The sequence below is a fragment of the Leptinotarsa decemlineata genome, unplaced genomic scaffold (genome assembly GCF_025532065.1).
Source record: "Leptinotarsa decemlineata unplaced genomic scaffold, Ldec_3_MD MMD2_tig00001019_RagTag_RagTag, whole genome shotgun sequence".
Classification (NCBI taxonomy): domain Eukaryota; kingdom Metazoa; phylum Arthropoda; class Insecta; order Coleoptera; family Chrysomelidae; genus Leptinotarsa; species Leptinotarsa decemlineata.
The window spans coordinates 750,348-771,827 of record NW_027412557.1 but is presented as its reverse complement, the minus strand read 5'-3'; the positions used below and the strand labels follow the sequence as shown (position 1 = coordinate 771,827).

Below are 21,480 nucleotides of genomic sequence, written 5' to 3'. Positions count from 1 at the left end.
CGGATGATATACACCATTCTGATTACAGAGATTACCGATTACTAAACCCGACCAAAGACGGGTATCACAAAATCACTTATCCAAAATGAATATTATTATTTCAGTATGTATAAATTTTTATATATACTATAGGAGTATATACAGTATATAAGGAGTATGAACGAATGATACTACCTCATAAATTATTATCACAACGTTTCGGCAAAGTCTCATTAGCATTCTTTTGGTGATGTCCGGTCTGGAGTTTTTCCACTAATTCCACTACCAAGCAGAGCTTGGCAGCTTAGCTTAGCTTATCGTAGCTTATAGAACAAATAATTGAGGCAAAATTTCAATTTCGTATAGATCAGGAGTATATAATTTGGCTAGTGCTTCTTGCCCAAAACTTTATATGGGTCAAAAGGGTAAAACATTTTTCCAAAGAATGAAAGAACCAAGGAGTACTTTCATGAATGTCTAGACCAATCTTTTGGCCAAAGGTCGTAGGTAGTTTTTTTAGTTTTTTTATAATGCTCAATTAATTGATTCTTAAACTCTGGTTGAATTATTAGTCATCAATTAGATAAAATGCTAAAGGAAGCTTTTGTATAGCGAAACACGTGTTGCGATTTTGTTAACTGTTTTGTTGTTTATGTATACGTTATAGATTTTCATCAAGTGACGGCCAATTACATCACAAATCCTGAATTACTTTTTAACTGATTCTTATAAATGTGCAAGGAGCGATTTTTCAACAATAGGATTTTTTTGTATTAACTTATGCCGCAACAGAAATTCAAAAACAAAAAATCCCCAGGAAGTTTAAAAACTATAAAATAGAATGATGTATATATGTACTGACTGTTGTCTCAGAAAACTATAAGTTTGGTTGACTATGTACAATGAATAACCCAGCACGTGAGAAAATAATTTCAGAAGATAGTTTTGAATGTCATCCATGCAGAAAAATCAAACAGATCGAAATATTCGTTAATACTTGACAACCTTAGCAGGAAGGAGTAAGATGTATTGACAAAACCATGAAGCTGCAGTGTTTGCTGGAGACTTAGAAGAAATGAAGTTTGATGAATGAAGTTTGATGACTCCCAAGTAGTAGGGAAAGAAGTTGTGTCCACTCAGATCTGAAGAAATGATTTTACTTTCTGCTTTCAACCTGGCTGGTACACAACAAGTTCACTAGCACCATTTCTGAAAAATCCACTTCGATATTAAAATGCGAAACAATACTCCCAACCTATCCATAATTTTGCCTGAATGTGAAACAGAGTTTGTTCAATTCATTATCATTATCAGACAAAAAGAGAGGAAATTAAAAATAGAATTTAAATTCCTCTCTCCTCAATTATATCAACTTTGAAAAAGTAAAAGACATACTAAGAACCAGTTAAAAGCGTAAGTAGCGAAAGAAGAGAGTGCAAGTGCGGCGCCCGCAGCTACTGTATCTAAAACAGTGGCGTAACAAAGTTCACTTGTATAAGGTAACCGAGAATGTGCAAATTATTGAACAAACAGAAATATTAATTTGATTATTCTATTTCTTTCATTTCCACTTATTTCTTTTATATCTAGGAGATTACACGATATTACAAGATGTTTTTGGCTTGATAATACAACCAAAAATGAAGTAGAACATGAATTTAAAATTCTCGAAACTTGTTTTTCCGAGGTTTACTTACTATGCTCCTGTGTCATTCATGAAATAATAAATTCCGTACTTACAATATGACATGATAATAAAACATGAAAATAATTGCCACTTTCAGAATTATGATTGATTTCTATAGTTCAGTTTGACAGTTGATACTGTCAAAAAAAAGTTCAATACAAATGTGAATCAAAGTAGATAGCCTAACTATATTGATACGAAACAAAAAATAAAATAATGTATTAGTGCTATTATTTCTCGACAGATAAAAACACAATCGATTCAGCAAATATTCATATTACTCTGGAAACAGATCGTCCCGTTTGAAGATAACCAACAAAGAAACCGTCAGAAAAAACATGATGCTAACAGAAAAACACCCGAACATCACGTTTTCGATTTACACACTGTATACTCGTATTTCTGCCTTGATCAATTGCCAACTCTTTTCTGAACTTAAAAAGCGGCTATTAATTTTATCGTTAATTCAAAAATAACGGAGTTTGTGTGCCTTTTTGACTTCTCATCAAGTTTGCCATAAATTAGAAATTAAAACAAAATAATACATATCGGTTACAATATTTGCTTGGCGTATTTTGTTTCCTAAGTTCAATTGGGCTGAAAATTTCGAAGGCTAACAGGAAAAAAAATTGATAAAACTTGATTTTATTTTTCAATATAGTTGCTTTAGAGGGCGATTTAACGATTAAGCGGTCATACAATTTTTCGATACCATTTTTATATTTTTAACATATAGTACGTGGGCATACTTGAAGACTATAAATAAATCTATAAATCAAATCATCTGAAAGAAAAATTCATTCAGGCCAGTCTCAACTTCCTACACTATAGGTTGATGGAGTGACACCTTTCAGAAAACAACTACTCCCCTGGCTAAAACCACGAAGGGCTTTGGATTATATCCGATAGGTGTCAGTGCAGGATTCTTCACCGAAGTTATTCCTGCGTATGCTGTTGGCGATACAACTGCCGCAATAAATTTTCAATTATTGGAAGACACTTGCAGACCGGTTTCGGGCTGTTTGACCACTCGTCAGTGCAAGGTAGTGTATATCATCAACCTAAAGTCGATGATTTCCGATAATTGAAAATCGAATTTCTTCAGAGTATCATTCCTTGTACTATGCTGAAGCGGACAACAAACAACAGGTTTGTCATAGCCCCATCTGTCTGTGAACGAGGTAACCAACCACATATCCATACCTTGACCAATTTCTCGTATAAGGAAAGAAAACTTTTCACATATAGTCAGTGGGCATACTTGAAGACTGGCTATAAATCAAATCATCTAAAAGAACAATTCGTTCAGGCCAGTCTCAACTCCCCCGTAGGGGATTTGTTGTTTTCTAAAAAGTGTCAGTCCATTAACCTACAGTGTAGGAAGGTGAGACTAGCCTGAACGAATTGTTCTTTTAGATGATTTTACCATTTTTATAGTACGATTTGTCTTCAGCCTCAAAATAGGTCTCAGTTTCGATGGTTATCGCTTCATCAGCGCTGGGTTTATTTTTAGGGAGCATTCTCTTGAGGTCTGAGAGAATACGGTGGATGCGAAAGGAATTCGGAGCCCCATTCTAAATTTTGACATCATTTTCATTGATTTGTGACACGGTGCATTGTCTTGATAGAACAGCACTTTTTTTTCTTCAAATGGGGCCGTTTTTTCGCGATTCCACCTTTCAAACACTCCAAAAACGCTTTGTAATAGTCGCTTTTTCAGATAGTCGATGAATATTATACCATGCGTATTCCAAAACACTGATACCATAAACCTTGCCAGACGACTGTTGCGTCTTTGCACGCTTCGAAGTAGATTCACCACGTGCAGTCCACTCAGATGACAATCTTTTTGATTCTGCTGTGGAACGATGTAGCCATGTTTCATCCACTGTCACATATCCACGCATCAATTCGGTTTTCCATGATGGAACAGCTTTAAACACTGCCAAGAATTATTAATTTGTTGTTGTTTTTGCTCGCCGGGCACCCACTTTGAACAGAGCTTTAGCATACCCAAATATTCATGCACGAAATGTCCAACACGATCCTTAGATATCTTTAGAACCTCAGCTATCTTGATCAACATGGACTTTGTCGATGTTTTCGTAGGTAATAGTCTCTTTGGGGCGTCCACTGGGTGATCATTTCACCTCGTTTAAACTTGGTAAAACATTTCTCATCGGTTGATTTTTCTGTTGCAAAGTCTGAATAATGTTTATCAAGCCAATGCTTCAACAAACTGAAATGCTTTATTAACACACAAAATTCATTTAAATTCATTTTCTTCAAGCTAACAGAATTTCCTTCACTCAAAATGTACTTCCCACAAACTAATAGTTCGATCATCTGATAATTTGTCGAAAAAAAGCCAGAAATAATGATTCCAGAACGAAGATATCTGCTAATATACAGGTCAAATGAAACATTTTTGCTTGCTTTTTGAGTGAAAGAAACAGTTGTAGTGGACCAAACGATAATATTTTTTTAATTGATCTTTTTGATGATCGTTTCAATGCTACCAGAAGACCAAAAGAAAATATAGAACACAAAAATTCCAACTCATCTAACCTCGAAGAATTCAATGTAAACAGACTATCAATAATTATAATAGAAAAGTTTTGCAGGAAAATCATTACAAATTTATATCATAAAAAAAATACATTTTTCGAAGATTTCGGTATGATTATGAACTGATAATTTTTTTCTGGCTAAACAGCTCACAAACAATGATAAATACTCATAATTCATTAGCACGTTGCTTCAAAGTAGATGACAGATACTTGCGTAATTTTTAAATTTGTAATGAAATTGTGCCTGTTTAAACATTGAATATATATTTTGTAGTTTTAATATCAGCACCGTACCTCTCACAAGGATCTAAATATTTTTTTAAGTATACAGAATACCGAATAAATTGAGGCAGACTTATTGAAGGTACTGAAATTATTTGCGCTCTTCAGACACAAATGTCATTCAAGCCGTCGCGTCGGTCTTTGGATACAATCTAAAGTGAATCCTGAAGTACTCTACCTAGAATATATTTCCGTCCATTATTATTTATGAAAATGTTAATCTACTGATTCAGCATAACTGTAGTACGGCTAATGGATCTTTGAGCATGTGTCTTCAAGTTATGTATTCGAAATGAAGTCGATAAACTAATGAAAACTAACCCAAGCTTTGAATGAAGAATGTTACGATTTTGGGCGAATTTCATGAATTTTCTAAATGATTCTGTAAACAGATTATATTTTTCATTTCACATTAGAACTCCAGTATTCGGAACACTAGACCGACCATTTACTATTTGACGCTCTAAAACTTTACAATGTACAAAAATTACTGGAAAAAAAACTTACAAAAAAAGAAAGAAAGAAATGGGTGCCTCGTCTTGTAACGTTATCCAAAATGGTGCTGATGACGTTATGAGAGAAGCTTGTTGTCCCGAAACTTCGAAGTACACCATTGAGGATGATAGTCTTCCATGTACGTGACATTTCATATTGCAACTATTTCAAATATCATATTGGTTAACATTTCTATGAATATATGTTTCAGTTTCAGAACGAATGTCTGTAGTTGAAACTGAATGGGAAAACATTATTTTTGTGCAATTTAATGTCTATGAGAAAGAAGGTGAAACACCTTTTTTTCTTCCAGTTTGTATCTTCAATAAAGGGGAAGTAGAAAGCCATCTCTAATCTCTCTCGGAAACATTTCCTTCTAAATACAAAATTTACTGAATGAAAGATAAAACTGGAAATTCGGAAGGAAATCTCTGATTATGAAATGTGAAGTAACCGCAGTTTATCAGTTGTGAAAGCAGTAATTTGTGTATTATTCAAGACCTCGAACCGTAAAAAATCCACAATAAACAATATTAAACTGTCAAATGATGAATACGATATCAATTACCGAATTTAGACTTCGACTCAGTTCATCAAAAAAAAAACTTACAAAAAAGTATAAACGATATGTTAGATTCTAAGTCAAAGAAAGTCTTGTATTGGAAGGAACGCCTCTGAACTAGTACTGGAAACAGGCCCGAGGACCCCAAACTGTGCTTGGACGACCACGCTTGCACGAGTCAATGATCGAACCCAGTAGCTTGCTCATACACGCACATTTAAATTATGTTCTCAGTTTTCCGTTAATTATGTGTGTATCGGCAGGTTACATTACCAAGTATAATAATTAATGTTTTATATTAAAAAAAAAATTAAAGCTGCTTTTTTAATGCAGAAAACTGTCTGCTAGTAAAACAAAGACTGATTATATGCAATAAATTTTCTGTGATATTAAAATTACCTGTTGATGATAAATGAATGATTTTCATGTGTTGAGTAGGATTTTATTAAATTAATTTGATAGAGAACAGCAGCACCGATCTAATATACAAGCGCATAAGTGTAACTGGTTAAGAACATTTTTATTTGAAAGTAGACAACTTTGAAGAATTGGACCTTTCTACTATAGATTAGGGCTAAAGCCTTCAAAAATGGTAAAAAGTGAAAACAATTAGTAGGATGAAACACATTAGAAAAAGAGGGGAATATAATAAAAATGAAAGGGAAAATAAATTAAAATCTGAGTTCGAGAAATGGGTAAAGGGTGAAGGGGTAAAAAATGGTTTATTTCGATTTTCGGCAAAACTACAAGTCCTATGGAAAAAGTTGAATGGCAAAGTTGTAGATAATAAAAAGATCTACAACTTTCACGATTCACAAGTTTTCACATAACCTAAAAATTTATATGAAAAATTTAAATAACCAAGTTTTTTGGTTTTTTATTTTTATCTTATTAAAAAAAAACACGAAATTTGGTGAAAATTTACCTCTTTATTTACCAAATACACTGTAATTTATTTGATTCAAAATATTTATTTTTTCACCTTATTTTGACTCAATATCAAAAAGGCACCATAATTTTCAATCGAAAATTCTCGTGTTGAAATATCAGCTTTTTTTCAAAAAGCCGGTATACTTTTTGTTCGTTGAAATCTCTATATCTGATGGTGTAAACAAATATACATTACTATAGTAAATGTTCTCAGAAAATGCAAAAAATCGAAAAAAAAAATCGAATTCGAATTTTTTTATTATTATGTACAATTTTGAGCTGTTCATAAAAATTTACACTTTAATTACTCAAAAAACGTAAGATTCCATGTTACATTGATAAACGAAGAAATTGCAAATCGAAATATACTGCTATAGTTAACAAACAAATAAGTTAATAAAGTTAATATTTAATAAGACATTGTAGATGCCTATTTATTGCTGTTTTATATTTACATACCTGCGTGAAGTTAATAAAGTTAATGTTTAATAAGACATCTACAATATTTTGGAAAGGCTATAGAATCTTCTCTAAATAATATTTGTAGATGCCTATTTATTGCTGTTTTATATTTACACACCTGCGTGACCTACGGAAAATTTTAGCCAATTGAAAGGTATTTTGTTAAATTTGGCCAATGTTTTTTATAAAAAAGATGCATATAAAGAAGATATAAAAAAATGGATTACAATTCATCAAATCTATTTATAAATGTAAAAATGAATAACAATCAATTAAAATTTCAAAAATATTAATCGGTAAAAATTAAATCATCTTTCATTTTGGCAACCCACAGAAGGAGCAGCAGAACAACATTGTTACAGGGTATATTATCAGCTTCAAACTTGGTTGGGTAACGAACTGTCAGCAACAGATTGGGGCTGGAAGCAACATCAAATTATGCCCAAATTTACAGAGAAGGAATTAATTCCGGAAGTATTGCCTAAAACTATCTGCTGCAGCTGTGAAACTGGATGTAACATTATAAAATGTGGCTGTCAAAAACATTGTTTAAAAGGCAGAAATTTATACTCGAATTGTCATGGTTCCGAAATTTGCTGCAATATGAAAGAAAAAAACCTACGAGTAAGTTGATGATTCAGATGAAATTGTGGATGAAGAACCAATGCAGACTGGAATTAATATTTCAGACGAAGAAGATGATGGTCTTGAATATTTCGAAGAACTAGAATTGGAAAGGTTTGTCGAATCTAACGATAAAGAAATGCCATCAAAGAGACAAAAACTAATGGATGAGGTATTTTTGAATAACAAGATTGAGGTTTTTAAAAATACTATAATTAACAACGTAATCAGAATGAAGTATCTAAATTAAGTACGATTTACATGTATATTCATATTTCATGAGATTTTCTATGATATGAATGTAATAAGAATGCAACAAATATTTTTTTTAACTGAATAAATTTGCAGCATTAACATTTTTTTTATGAAATTGTACATAATGATTAAAAAAATTTTCGAATTCGAGTCTTTTTCGATATTTTGCATTTTCTGAGAACATTTACTATAATTTTTTTACACCATCAGAAAGTAAAGACTTCAACGAACATAAAGCACACCGACTTTTTGAAAAAAGCTGATATTTTAACGCGAGAATTTTCGATTGGGAATTAGGGTGCTTCTTTGATTTCAAGTCAATATAAGGTGAAAAAATAAATATTTTGAATCGAATAAATTCCAGTGTATTTGAAACATTAAAAGGTAATTTTTCACCAAATTTCGTAGTAAATTTTTTTTAATAAATAAAAATAAAATTTTTTGAATTTTCCACATTAATTTTGAGGTTATGTGAAAAAATGGTAAATACAAAAATTGTAGATCTTTTCATTACCTACAACTTTGCTCTTTAACTTTTTTCCGTAGGACTTGTAGTTTTGCCGGAAATCGAGATAAACAAATTTTTACTCTTGAAAACTCACCTTCTCCCACTTCCCGAACTCAGATCGCCCGCAATGGGTTTCATCCTACTATTGTTTTTTTTTGTTTCAAAAATTATCGACCCTGGTCTCCTAATAAAATTATCGAAATATTTCACAGTGAGATTTCCATGAATACAACTTTACGAAAGCAAAATGGTTTTCCGCCATAAGGATGGCCGTTAAAATGATCGCTTATTAATTAATTCCTTTATTTGATAATACAATGTACAATCCATTTTACTCACTTCAACAGTTCAGGTGATACACTGGGCTATTATATTAATACACTGTGTTGAACAGTCTTGTTACAATTATTTTTAGCTACATTAAAGTTATGTTGATACCTAGATTCTTTGGAAAAGTCGAAGTAGTTGGTTCAAAGTTTTGCATATGAATTGACTTATTTATTTTTCAGATTGTGTAAAGTTGAAGACGTTCCAGAGTATCCCTGATCCTTCGCTATACATTCTTGAATAAAATAAGTCATCGATTCGATGTTTTTCTCTTTCAGAAAATCAATTATTCGTGTAAGAATTGAGCCCTAGAACCTCTAAAACTTCGAGGTGGAATTTTAGAGCTGGGGTTAAATATCTGGCAAGATATTAGATCCCAGACTGACCTGGAACCAACATTCTAGAAAGAGTAAAAAGAAAGACACAGGTAACAGTAATGCTGGCCAGTCGCACTTACGAAATAACATGAAGGTTAAAATCAGACAAGATGTATTAGCTATGTGTATTTAGCTATGATGGTTAAAGCATATATGCATTTAAATCTGGTGGTCCAAGATGAAACGAACGACCGCTATTAACAATCTGAGCAGATTACAATAACTGGAGCAATGAAAATCATTCAACTGCTGCATTGGAAACACTTCTGAATATTCCTCCTTTACAATTTGTAATGGTTGAAGAAGCAAGGGTGGGTCAGTTTAGACTGAAAAATTCACCGCGTTACATGAGATAGGACAAAAAAATCGGAATATATGCACATAACACCAAAATACATATTCAACAGAAAGTTCGCAGTTGAAGTCTCAAATCGCGAACAGTTAAACAGTTACTCACTCGGTCAGAACACATGAATTTTCCAGGCAGAAGTAAATACAATCTTGCAATGCGCAAGGAACATTAATTTGGCGCCTCAACGACACTAGTAAATCAATATTGTCACAGATATTCACAGGCTACACTTGGTGCAATGATGAATCCAGAAAATGGCATCAAGACTAGTCTGCGAATGCCATGAATATATACCGTGTGTCAGGACACCCAGACATCACAAGCAACGAAAGAGCTGATGAGTATGCCAGATACGAATCATCAACTCCTTATACAGGTCCTGAACCATCTGTGGAGGAATGAAAATATTTTATGCAGCACCAGATTGGAAAGTGGGTCTATAAGAAACATAAAGAGTATGGTGAAAAAATACCCGAGAACCCATAAGAGAAAATCTTTATGAATGGATTACAGAGCTACTCACTGGGGACTGTCCATTGAGAGGACGTCTGAAAAAATAAGGCCCATACAATGGAGAACTTAGTTGCAGGCAATGCATAAAAGGACAGAGACAGTGCGTCATATTTCATGCGAAAGTAAGGCACTCGATCACAAGAGGATCCTCACAAATTGATACACGGAATAAGATTGTTGGAATGAATGTTATTAAAAAGGTGATGGAAAACGTAATGAACTTATGAGGTTGCAGAAGAAATGTAGTAGTGGAAGAAATGTAGTGATCAAATGGCTTCCAAGTAGTAGGAGGAGAAGGAACTGTTCTTTAATTCTCTGAAGGAATGGTGACAGTATATCAAGGTGAAACCAAAAAGCAATCATTTTCTTGAAAACGTTTCGTGAACGAACAACTTTTGCTAGATTTTCTTCATCTTGATTGTTGTTTAATTTCAAAATTCCGCAAACTTTTGTACATGGATTTTCAAGTTCCCAAATTGAATTGAATCTTTTTGAAAGTCGATCAAATTGTGCGGAATCCATCTGGAATAGATTTTTTGACACTATGGATATAAATATTACTGGAGTTTTTTCCCAACACCAAACCGTTATTCTAACACCTCGACGACACGCGTTTCGATCACCAAGTGATCATCTTCAAGAGGAAGATCAAACTATTTGGTCTTCCAAAGGTTCCAAACAGTGCATCACAAGAACTATAAATATAAATGCAAAATCGAGTGTATTGCAGCAGGTTATCTGTCAAGAGATATTTCTATATATCGACATGTCACAGGCCGACCTTTTCCATTTCTCGTATTCACTACATCGAGGTTTTTCAGAACCACAACCGATTTTGGACGCCCTTCACGAGGTTCAACATTGATGGACGGATTTCGACGAAATTTTGCGAATTAATTTGTAAACAGACTTTATGGTGAAGCTCCATTAAGAAAAGTTGAACAAAAAAACATTGTACACAGTTGAGTTGAGTAAACGCCAAATCAGCAGTCATTCACGGCAGCTAATTCTGTAATTGAATGCTGCAACATATGAAGTTTTTTTCGTCCTCAGGAATCTCCATGAATCGAACTCAAAGGTAAAGTCGAGCTGACGAAGTCCTGAGTTACTCAGTAGTGATCAAGTTAAGAACACAGTTATTTTTTAAAGTGAAATTGATCAAAACGCAGCTCAATTAGCCACACACCATATTATGTTATCCAATCCTGCATTCCTGGCCACTTATTCCCAAGTATTGGCAAAGTGGACACTTTGCAATAGTTAGAAATATGAAATTATTCAATATAGTTATTCAAAAATATATATTTTGTATGAAATTTGATATAGAATCAATCATCATCAATAAATTAATTATATATCTGTTGAAAAATAAGACAGATTATCAGATATCGTTCAATGCTGATTCTGAACCATTCATAAAAGCGAATGTTGTTGATGGTACCATTCAAACGAAATGCTTCATCAGAAGAGAAGATATAATTCAATTAAAAAATGAATTACATTGGATAGTTCGGATGTTTTCCATATGACCTACTAATGATAGCGATGTTGGAAGACTATTTGGGTGAGTTTCGTTGAACAAAATATAAACTTCATGAATCCGTATTCAATTTCCAAAGTATCATAATTCGTTTCTGTTTTCTTTTACACCTATTAGAATTTTCTGCTATTTGTTATAATTTGATAATATATGCGTTATTTATCAACTGATTCCGAGAAACTTTTTTCCTTGAAGGTGAAAGGATGAGGGTTTGAAAATTATATATCCGAATGGCAATTTGAAAATCAATGTAGATTTGTCCAAATAGGGGACATGTGATAGAATTGGCCGATACTTGAATAAAATCCATAACTTATTCAAGTAGGTTAGGTTAGGTTAGGTCCAAAGTGAGTGGGTATTTTCGATCCTCCATCGCAACCCGCAAGGGTTTATGTGGCTCACACCTATTTACACTCGACCAAATAAACCCAGTTTCTCAACGAAGCCGATTAGTTTGTATGGTGAGTGGTCTTTCAGGTCAGATGGTAAGAGTACGGCTCTGCCGAACCTGATTCGGTCCCCAGCGTGGCAGGTACAAAGTATGTGCTCTGCTGTTTCATCATTTTCCAAACAGAGGCGACACACACTGCCACTCATTCAAGTAATCAACACTATTTTTTTCTGATTGATTCGGCCATTACTTGATGAAGATCCATAGTAATTTTAAAAACTACACCTCACGATTTGATCTCCACAAACTTTATTTGAAAAATATCTCACAACATGTTTCGCTAAAACATTATCTTTTTCAAGTGATTTATCCTTCAAGTTGTTCTTACATTAATATTTATATACTACAGGCAACCATCATTGAGACTACCTCCAAAAAATTACCTGAACCTCTATCTAACGTACCTGTTCAATTATGATCACCTGAAGCATATTACCTCACATTTACATCAATAATAATTCTTTCTCGGTTTTTAAGAAATGGGTTTAAAGCCGAATTAATAAACAAAATACTTGCCAAGAAAGTCTACTCAAAAACGATTCGAGACGTTTTTCCAATTGATAAGGTAGATAATCAAAATTATAGAGCTTTAACGTATTTTGGACAACCAACGGAAAATATGGCTTCATTTTTGAGGAAACGAAATATTAAAATTGCATATAGAACAAGTAATACGATGGGAAAGTTAGTTAAAAATAATAAAGACAAGACATCCAAATTCGTATATATTGGTCAAACTGGCAGGACATTTAGGAATCGAATCCAGGAACATCATACGAGCTATGTAAATAAGAAAACAAATTCAACATATTCAAATCATCTTCTAGAAGAAAATCATATCTTCAACGAAGAGTTTGAAATTTTGCACATAGAAAATAAAGGTTTGAAATTGAATCATTTGGAAGCAATGGAAATTAATAATCTTAAAAATTCAAACATTCTAATGAATGACCAACTAGATTTGAATATATCACCATTATCAAACTTGTTTTCTTAAAAACTGAGAAAGAATTATTATTGATGTAGATGAGAGATACTATGCTTCAGGTGATCATAATTGGACAGGTACGTTAGATAGAGGTTCAGGTAATTTTTTGGAGGTAGTCTCAATGATGGTTGCCTGTAGTATATAAATATTAATGTAAGAACAACTTGAAGTATAAATCACTTGAAAAAGCTAATGTCTTAGCGAAACATGTTGTGAGATATTTTTCAAATAAAGTTCATGATAGCTTTGACATTGCACTACATATTTTAACTAATGAATTTTTATGTAACAGTGAGTTTTTTTATAGAAAGTCAACAATTTCATTTGTAGAGAGAATTTCATCATAAACAAATAAATTAATCAAATTAGAAACTTTACGGACGGAGAGAGCTGTGTCAAAGATATTTTGTGGGATTGTTGGTCGTGGTTTCGTCTATTACTACGGTAGACATTACCAAAGGCTATGGAGTACAGCCGCAGTAATTAACTTGACACAGGAAAGCTAATAACTAATTTTACCGAACCTACTATTGATAATTCCGTAGCAATTGAAATAACAATACACCGTTGACTTCGGCTAGTAAAGGTCAAGATTTTTCCGATAGAAATGTCAATGTAACACATTTTATACCGTATTTTCCGCATCTTATCAAATCCTATCAACTCACCAACAATGGGAACCATGAGGGTGTAGCAGTGGGACTGAGCAATGATCTGAATTCCATCGAGATGATCGATGAAACAGTTTGTGTCCGGTACTAAATACTTCGGTCGCACCTCCATATGGACGCTGACAACAGACTGGCTCAGAATTTTCTGTAAACAAAAAAGGAAAATTTATCAACAAAAAATAAACCGAATATGAACCAGTGCAACAAATAGATTTCGAAGCCATAATAAAACCGGTTCAATAAAACCGAATAAATGCGACACAATTCTATCACTTTACAACATGAGAGTGAAAAAATTGACCCACTGAGATTCATAATCATAGCAGTTTCATACAAATCGGCGATGAAATATATTTCTGTTATAATTTTTGAGAATAATTATATCCGTAATTATAATCGACAACATTAAAATCATCAGTACAGAAAAAGTAGAGAAGTGACAATGACTTGAACAATCACAAAATGTCATTGAGTGTAACATATTGAAAGTGAAATGCAGAAACATCAAAGTCAAAGCCTATTATGATGAGAATTAGTTTTTTCCAATATCTCCAATTTTTTGAAAAAGAAAGATAACTTATGATAAATCATTGAAAAAGTAAAATTTGGTTCTATTCAAAACAGAAAGAATCCAATGTTGCGCCCATAAGAAAAAAAATGATGATGGTGGCCGGAAGACGAAACGTCGGATAGCAAATCCGAAAACACCATTAGGTAGCAAAGAAAAAGCGTCAATGTAGAAGTGCAATTTATTTTAGAATCCTTCTAAAAATGAAGCCAGAAAAAAATGAAAACAATTTTCAGAAATTTCTATTTTTTCCGGATATCTCCAAATATACTCGGAATTTCATAACTTTCTCAACGGCATATTTTCAGTCAGGTTAATGCGCAACTTTGCCCCAATTAAACCATCTTCGTATCTCTCATAGTTTCCGAGATCCCAATGATGAGGATCGAATTTGAAACACCCTGTATACAGACTGAACTAATAACTCCACTAAACTATCGACACGATTTATAATTGCATGCATAAAACCGCCAATTTGTACACTTTACAAACGCATGTCGCGTTCTGGTAATGACAGAAACAAGGCCTATCGAAAGATTTATCATTTTGCATAGCACCTTCTTCGTCAAAAGTTTTCAGTTAATAAGAATAATAATATGTTTATTAAGAAACGGGTAGCTACAGTACAATTAAAAAAAACCATATAAACCTCATATTAACCAAGTTAGTTGTATAATTTGACATCTTTTTTTCAGTTACTGAGTCCAAAACAAAACAGAAAAGAAGAGAAAAAAAAAAGATGAAAAGGATAATAATTTTAACATATACAGTGTGGTCCAACGAAAACTTAACACCTCGAGTTTCCGGCGTTAACATGAAAATGTGGAAAATCGCTCGAACCCGTCAATTTCTGATTCGAGGGGGAACAACTGTTCCACTGTTTTCATCCCCGTGACTTCAACCCCCTAACGGGGGTGAGCACAACCCCTTGATTTTGAATAGGGATGAGGGGTGTTGAGATACCTCATTTTGAAGATCTTATCGTGTACTATCTGACCGTAAAATTTCGCTCCAAAATATCCATCGATAACGACATGACAGGTAAAAGAGTGGAAGAGTACGTACTTTTGTGATTACTTTATTAAATGTTCGAAATGGGCACCATCCACTTCCATGCAGTAATATAAGTTTTGCTGAAAACGTTCACGTACATTACTCAAGATGTCTGGTGTAATTTGACGGCATTCATTAATGATCCGAGTTCGCAAATCATCCAGTGACTCAGGCTGGGTAGCGTAAATCTTGGATTTCAGGTGACCCCATAGAAAAAAGTCCAGTGGAGCCAGATCCGGTGATCTGGGTGGCCACTCAATATGTCCCCTTCTTCCAATCCAGGCGTGAGGAAAATTGTCATCTAAAAACTGACGCACCGGTTGAACAAAGTGAGGTGGTGCGCCATCTTGTTGGAAAATGATCGTTTGATGGTCTTCTGCATTCTCCAATACTTGCACGAGGGCTGGATAAATAGCGTTCTCCAATAGATCGAGATAAAGTTGGCCTGTGAGATTACCGGGTAGAAAAAAAGGGCCGATTATGTGATTTCCATAAATACCCGCCCAAACATTTAATTTTTGGGGGCGCTGTGTATACACCTCACGAAATAATCGTGGATTTTCATCTGACCAATACCGACAGTTATGCCGGTTTACAATGCCGTTAAGGTAAAATGAACACTCGTCCGAAAAACAGATATCGAACATGTAGTTTTGATTGCAGTTAATTATTTCACTGATCACTTCACAGAACTGGAGTCGGCGATCGAGATCATCCTCATTCAGTTCCTGAACCAATCGTATCTTATACGGATGGAATTTATGTTGTTTCAGGATTCTCATGATTGTTGTGCGTGAAACACCAGATACCTCGGACAATTTCCTAGTACTAACGGTCGGATCCATTGCTATATGACCTAAGACAGCCACGTCCCTCGCTTCGTCTCTTTCATGCACCCTCTTTTTGTTTCCAACTGACCCAGTAGCGTCAAATTTGGCAACCAGTTGCACAACGTAAGCAGCGGATACATTTTTTCCAGGATGTCGTTCGTTAAATAAAGCCGCTGTTGTGCGCGCAGAGTCGTTATTTCGGAAAAATAATTTCATCATTTCCACCCTTTCTTCTACGGAATACACCATTTTAATTCCACTACAAATTTACAATCGCTTGTACACACTTGTACCGTTCTTAACAATTCACGATAGACTAAGGTACAAAAACAAGGTCCGTCTACTTTTTTGGACAAAAAATTAACCACTCAATACCTTTGAAATGCGTCGGATACGAATAATATTCTCGAGATAAATTCCATATTGCCTCTTTCACTATTTTCGCTGTTATTTCATTATCGATGGATATTTTGAAGTGAAATTTTACGGGCAGATAGTACACGATAAGATCTTCAAAATGAGGTATCTCAACACCCCTCATCCCTATTCAAAATCAAGGGGTTGTGCTCACCCCCGTTAGGGGGTTGAAGTCACGGGGATGAAAACAGCGGAAAAGTTGTTCCCCCTCGAATCAGCAATTGACGGGTTCGAGCGATTTTCCACATTTTCATGTTAACGCCGGAAAATCGAGGTGTTAAGTTTTCGTTGGACCACACTGTATGTATAATGATAATGGAATTCTCTGAACGTAATGCATGTATACATACACAGGCAGACAGACATATACACACATACACAATATAACTATACATTCAGCCCTTTGTTGCATCTGATATAGCAGGTAATCAACAATTTTGTTGTAGTACATCATTACTTCAAAATGACAGTTCAATAAAAAGGTTTTATAACCATTTTTGAGGAGACGGTAAGAATTTATGGAGTGAATGTATATTTTGTAAATCTGTGGTAGAAAATTGAAAATTTTGAGTGGAATATGCTAGAAACATCTCTGGCCCGGTAATTTTTTGGTTTCATTTATTTTGACATATTCGTTAAATTTTGTTCTTGTGTCATAATTATGATCAATTTTTGGTAGTGTTTGTCTAATTTTGTAGAGATATGCGATGATACTATATACACACAATTTTCTAATACTCAATACATTTGCAACACGGAATAATTCTACAGTAGGGTAACTAAAAGGTTTGAAGAACATTATTTTCAATATTTTCTTATGAAGTATGTCCAGTTTTCTCAAGTGTGATGGTAAAATACAACCCCAACTAAGAAGAACATATTGAATTCGTGATTCAACTAAAGCAAAATACACTGTTCTCATCTACTCTGGGTCTATAAAACTTCTTATTTGCTTTAATTTGAATAACATGTACCTCAAGGTTTTGGTTATACTGGTGACATGTTTATCCCATCTCAAATGTTAGTCAGTCATTACACCTAGGTATCTGATATGATTTGCAGTACCAATATCGATCATAACACACTGATTGTTAATTGTCAATGTTCAGTATAACGGTATAAGCATAGATGCTAGATCATTTTTACATTTTTGTTTCACTTTCTCCCACGAGTTTGCAGATTATAAGATTGATGTATCATCAGCGAAACTGTAGATTTTTCCAAATGAATTTATCGTTAATACGCTGTTTATGTAAACAGAGAACGGTAACGGTTCCAACACTGATCCCTGAGGTACTTCATATTAAATCACTTTTTCCGCGCCTGCATGCGAAGAGATAAGTAACTCCCCATTAGTTCTAGTGACCTTCCACGAACTTCCCCATCTTCCAAGAACTCCAACAAATTAGAGTGGTTCACAGTGTCAAAAGCTTTGGCAAAATCACGAAAGATATAAACAGGGGGCATACTTTCATCTACGTTTGAATAGATATTATTAGTTACTGCTGATATTGCGTCATTGGAATATGCCTTCTTCAAATCCGGAATGCTGTTCGGATATTACGTTATAATTATTCATCAATTCTGTCAGTAATTCATAATTAATGAAATGGGTCTGTAGTTACAAATACGTTTTCTATCACCCTTTTTAAAATTCGCTGTAATCATCGCTCTTTGGAATCCATCTGGACATATACCATCTGTGGAAAATGCAATTTATCAGATACCAGGCCGTTGATTTTCATCAGAAACTGCAGTTATTCCATTACCAAGAGTTGTACATCTTCGGACGCGAAATTAACATTGAAATTGAAATCTCATGCAAAATTAGTTTTCTCCTAATTCTTTAGGTACCTTTCTCTCTGCCCCTACAGTAACACCCAAGTCAAGCGCGCATAAAGAAGTTTTACTTCAAAAATTAAAAATTTATGAGCAACAACGACATACCGAACAATTCTGTAAACTATTCATGTAAGTAAGATTTCAAAACATAACACTTCACAACTAAACTCACCATAAGAGAAAATTAATTTCAGTGCTTGTGAACTTAGTACGTAAAAGTTATAACGAATCATCTGAACGTTACGGTCCAAGATTCTCGGTAACGAAACAGACATATATAGGGTTAAATTTAATTAAGGCAGGCATCACTGAGTCTTAATAGATGAACAGACCAGGTAGATATTTGTAAAGTACAACATTAGGCATACTGTTAAACTTAATTGTTTCGTTTCGGTTCGCTATCAATTCCTCGGGCCCTTCTACCCCCTCCAAAAACACTTCTTTACCAAACGTTTATTTTATCTTCAGCAACTTGGAATCTTTACAAGTATTCGGATTTTATACAAAGATGTGGTATATGCGGTACAATATTCATTCACTTCCTATCCTACAAACGTACTTCAATCTAGAATATCCCTGTAGAAACTGTGGTGAGTGTGTTGGTTTGTCACAAGAGATTTATAGCCTTGCATGGATCGTACATTATCAGAGCTTAATCGTAGGAATGTCGTGTTGAACCTCGCTCCGTCTTCTAAGCAGAAGTGCCAGTGGTTTTAACGGTATAACCGGAGTATATACCGCAACTAGCTAAGCTATTGGTAAGTATATGTCGCGAATCGAGGGCGTTTTGCATGGAATACGTATCGAGGCAGTGGCGATTTACAGGCTATGAATTTCAACTCTGCCATTATTGCCGAGACGAGAAAGATATTCCTTTTGTAAGCTAATGTGTAAATGACAAAGGAAGACAATTCATTTATGAAACAATTATCATAAATATAGTAACAATAAACCTTCCCCCACATCGCTACAGATGATATGGAAAATGGCAACCGGAAAATAACCGATTCCGTGTCAATACCACGACAGACTTTGATTTATATCCTACAGACATGCCGAAATCAATCGAGTGATTACTAATCACTTCAGAGTACTACTCCTCGACTGACTTCATTGAAGTTCGACCGCAGATACGAAACCTTCGTCTGGATAAAATCTGTTTTGACTACAGTGAAGGAATTAGGGCCTCACAGACTTTCTGACCAGTCAGTCAGGCTCGGAATACGGTGTCTCAGGCCAACTCTCCATACTTCCAGACACCGGCACCGTATGGATCATAGTGAATTCATTGTAAAAGGGTATAAAAAAGTTTGCTATCGTAAAATCTTGACAAGCACCAGACTGGTGGGTCAGGAAGTGTGTAATGGATTCAATAGGTCCATCTCATAAAGGTTCCTACATACTTCCTGACCAGACTGTTTGGTCAGGCAAGCTCTAAACAGTTCCCCACCAGACCTCTAACCAGAACTCTTCACAGTCGTAAGTTAAAACACCGTAACGGTCACAGCACATTCATAGAGCCATATATTGTGAAAAAAATAGACTCGGCTATAAGTGTTATTTTTTGACTGAGAGTTAATGTAAAAAAAATGGTACTTTAATGGTTTCCCTAATGAGACACTATGAAATGAAAAAAATAATTAATATGGCGTAAAAGTACCGACGGTCGGTGATCAGACAAATATCGCTTCAACCTGATACAAAGTAATGGTGGGGAAACTTCTGACCGCCAGGTGTTGAATGTTTTGAACCACTGACACGCTGACCCTCCAATCAGAGCAATTCTGTCAGCCAACACTTTTCGACAAGCACCCATACCTCTGATCTGATTGATCAGAAGTCTGATCAGTATATATCTTGGGATTTTGAACAAAGCCATGCGCCATGCGCGAAGGAGGCGTGTACTATCGACTGTGTTGAAGAGAGATTCATAGATAGTAAAGAAATAAATATTTCCATGCCTAAAACGATTTCAGTTTTTAGGTAATTCTGAGTTGAATGCCAATAATTGTTTCTATTAATATCGACTTAATATATTAAAGTGTCTATTAGAAGTATTGCAATACAACCATAATAAATTTGTTTCTCCAATAGCCGAACAAAAACATATTCATTATTTTGTACTGAATCATATGATTGCACAGAAAGATTAAGGCCAAAACTGGAGCTGATCTGGGAATTTTGATTTCAACAGGATTATTCTGCGAAAGATATGATGATTTTCTCTAGAATATCACTCCAATCTTTCCTTCATTATGATTTGGAAATGTTCCTGTCTTTTTACAAATATGTTTCAATTGTCATTTATGCATTATACCTACACCACTAGCGGCATTTCTTATGTGTGGACATTATCAACATTATATTAGAGTTATAGGTTCCTTAATTCGTAGCTGTTCATTCTATCAGTGGTCGGCAACGCTTTAAAATTCATCTTCGACAGAATGGCTGCGTCCAAGACGAAAAAACAGAAACAACTATCTGATAGCATCGTAAAACCGCTTTATGAATCGACTAGTTAGTATATTTATATATCAATATTATATCATATTTTAAAAATGAATGAAATATATAATTTAACCCATTCTTTCTCATCAATATGCCGAAACGGTATTCAATTCCGGAATAAAGAGAGAGAGAACGTTCACGACTACCACACGTCAGTGAAGCAACTTTTTGAGAAAATTGTAGTTACTGCTCCATTTACTGTGCTATTTCGAGAAATCCTTTAGGTGATTGGAAGGTACTTCCAGATCTCTCCCAAAAGCAAAATCCTCTTGATGAATATCATAGCTCTAGCTTTTTAAGTGGCTTGAGGAGCAGTGGCGCAAAACCGGATAAATTATTTTTATATTTATATTAATTGGAAGGTTTTCTATCGATGCATGAATTCAGACCCGAGCAGAAGCTGATGTATCCCATACAAAATCGTATATGAAGCTTCCCCGTTGCGTGCAAAAAGCGACAAATCCAAATTTTGAACAAAACCCGATATATCTTTATTATTGTATTGTATTGCACTGTCACCTCTTCGGTGTGTAGTAGCGCTGTCCGTGGGGACTTTTTGTCAACACATAGGGTTTTTGGGGAGTAGCACAAGCATAATCTCCTGCAAAGAATATGAACAGATATATAAGAAAATCAGCGATCTGAAAGGGTTAGGAACGGATTGGAAAACGTTGGACATCAAAACCCGG

At 34.5% G+C, this 21,480-nt stretch overlaps 1 protein-coding gene across 3 annotated transcripts in view; it reads right to left on the bottom strand.

The window, feature by feature from the left end:
* The window catches only part of LOC111503297 (telomerase-binding protein EST1A), a 258,113-nt gene that overhangs the window by 21,120 nt on the left and 215,513 nt on the right, over nucleotides 1–21,480 (bottom strand). For all 3 annotated transcript variants that reach the window (XM_023157571.2, XM_023157567.2, XM_023157570.2), the window contains one exon: nucleotides 13,571–13,718. In XM_023157571.2, the coding sequence (XP_023013339.2) occupies nucleotides 13,571–13,718 (148 nt within the window). The remainder of the gene's footprint in view (nucleotides 1–13,570; nucleotides 13,719–21,480) is intronic.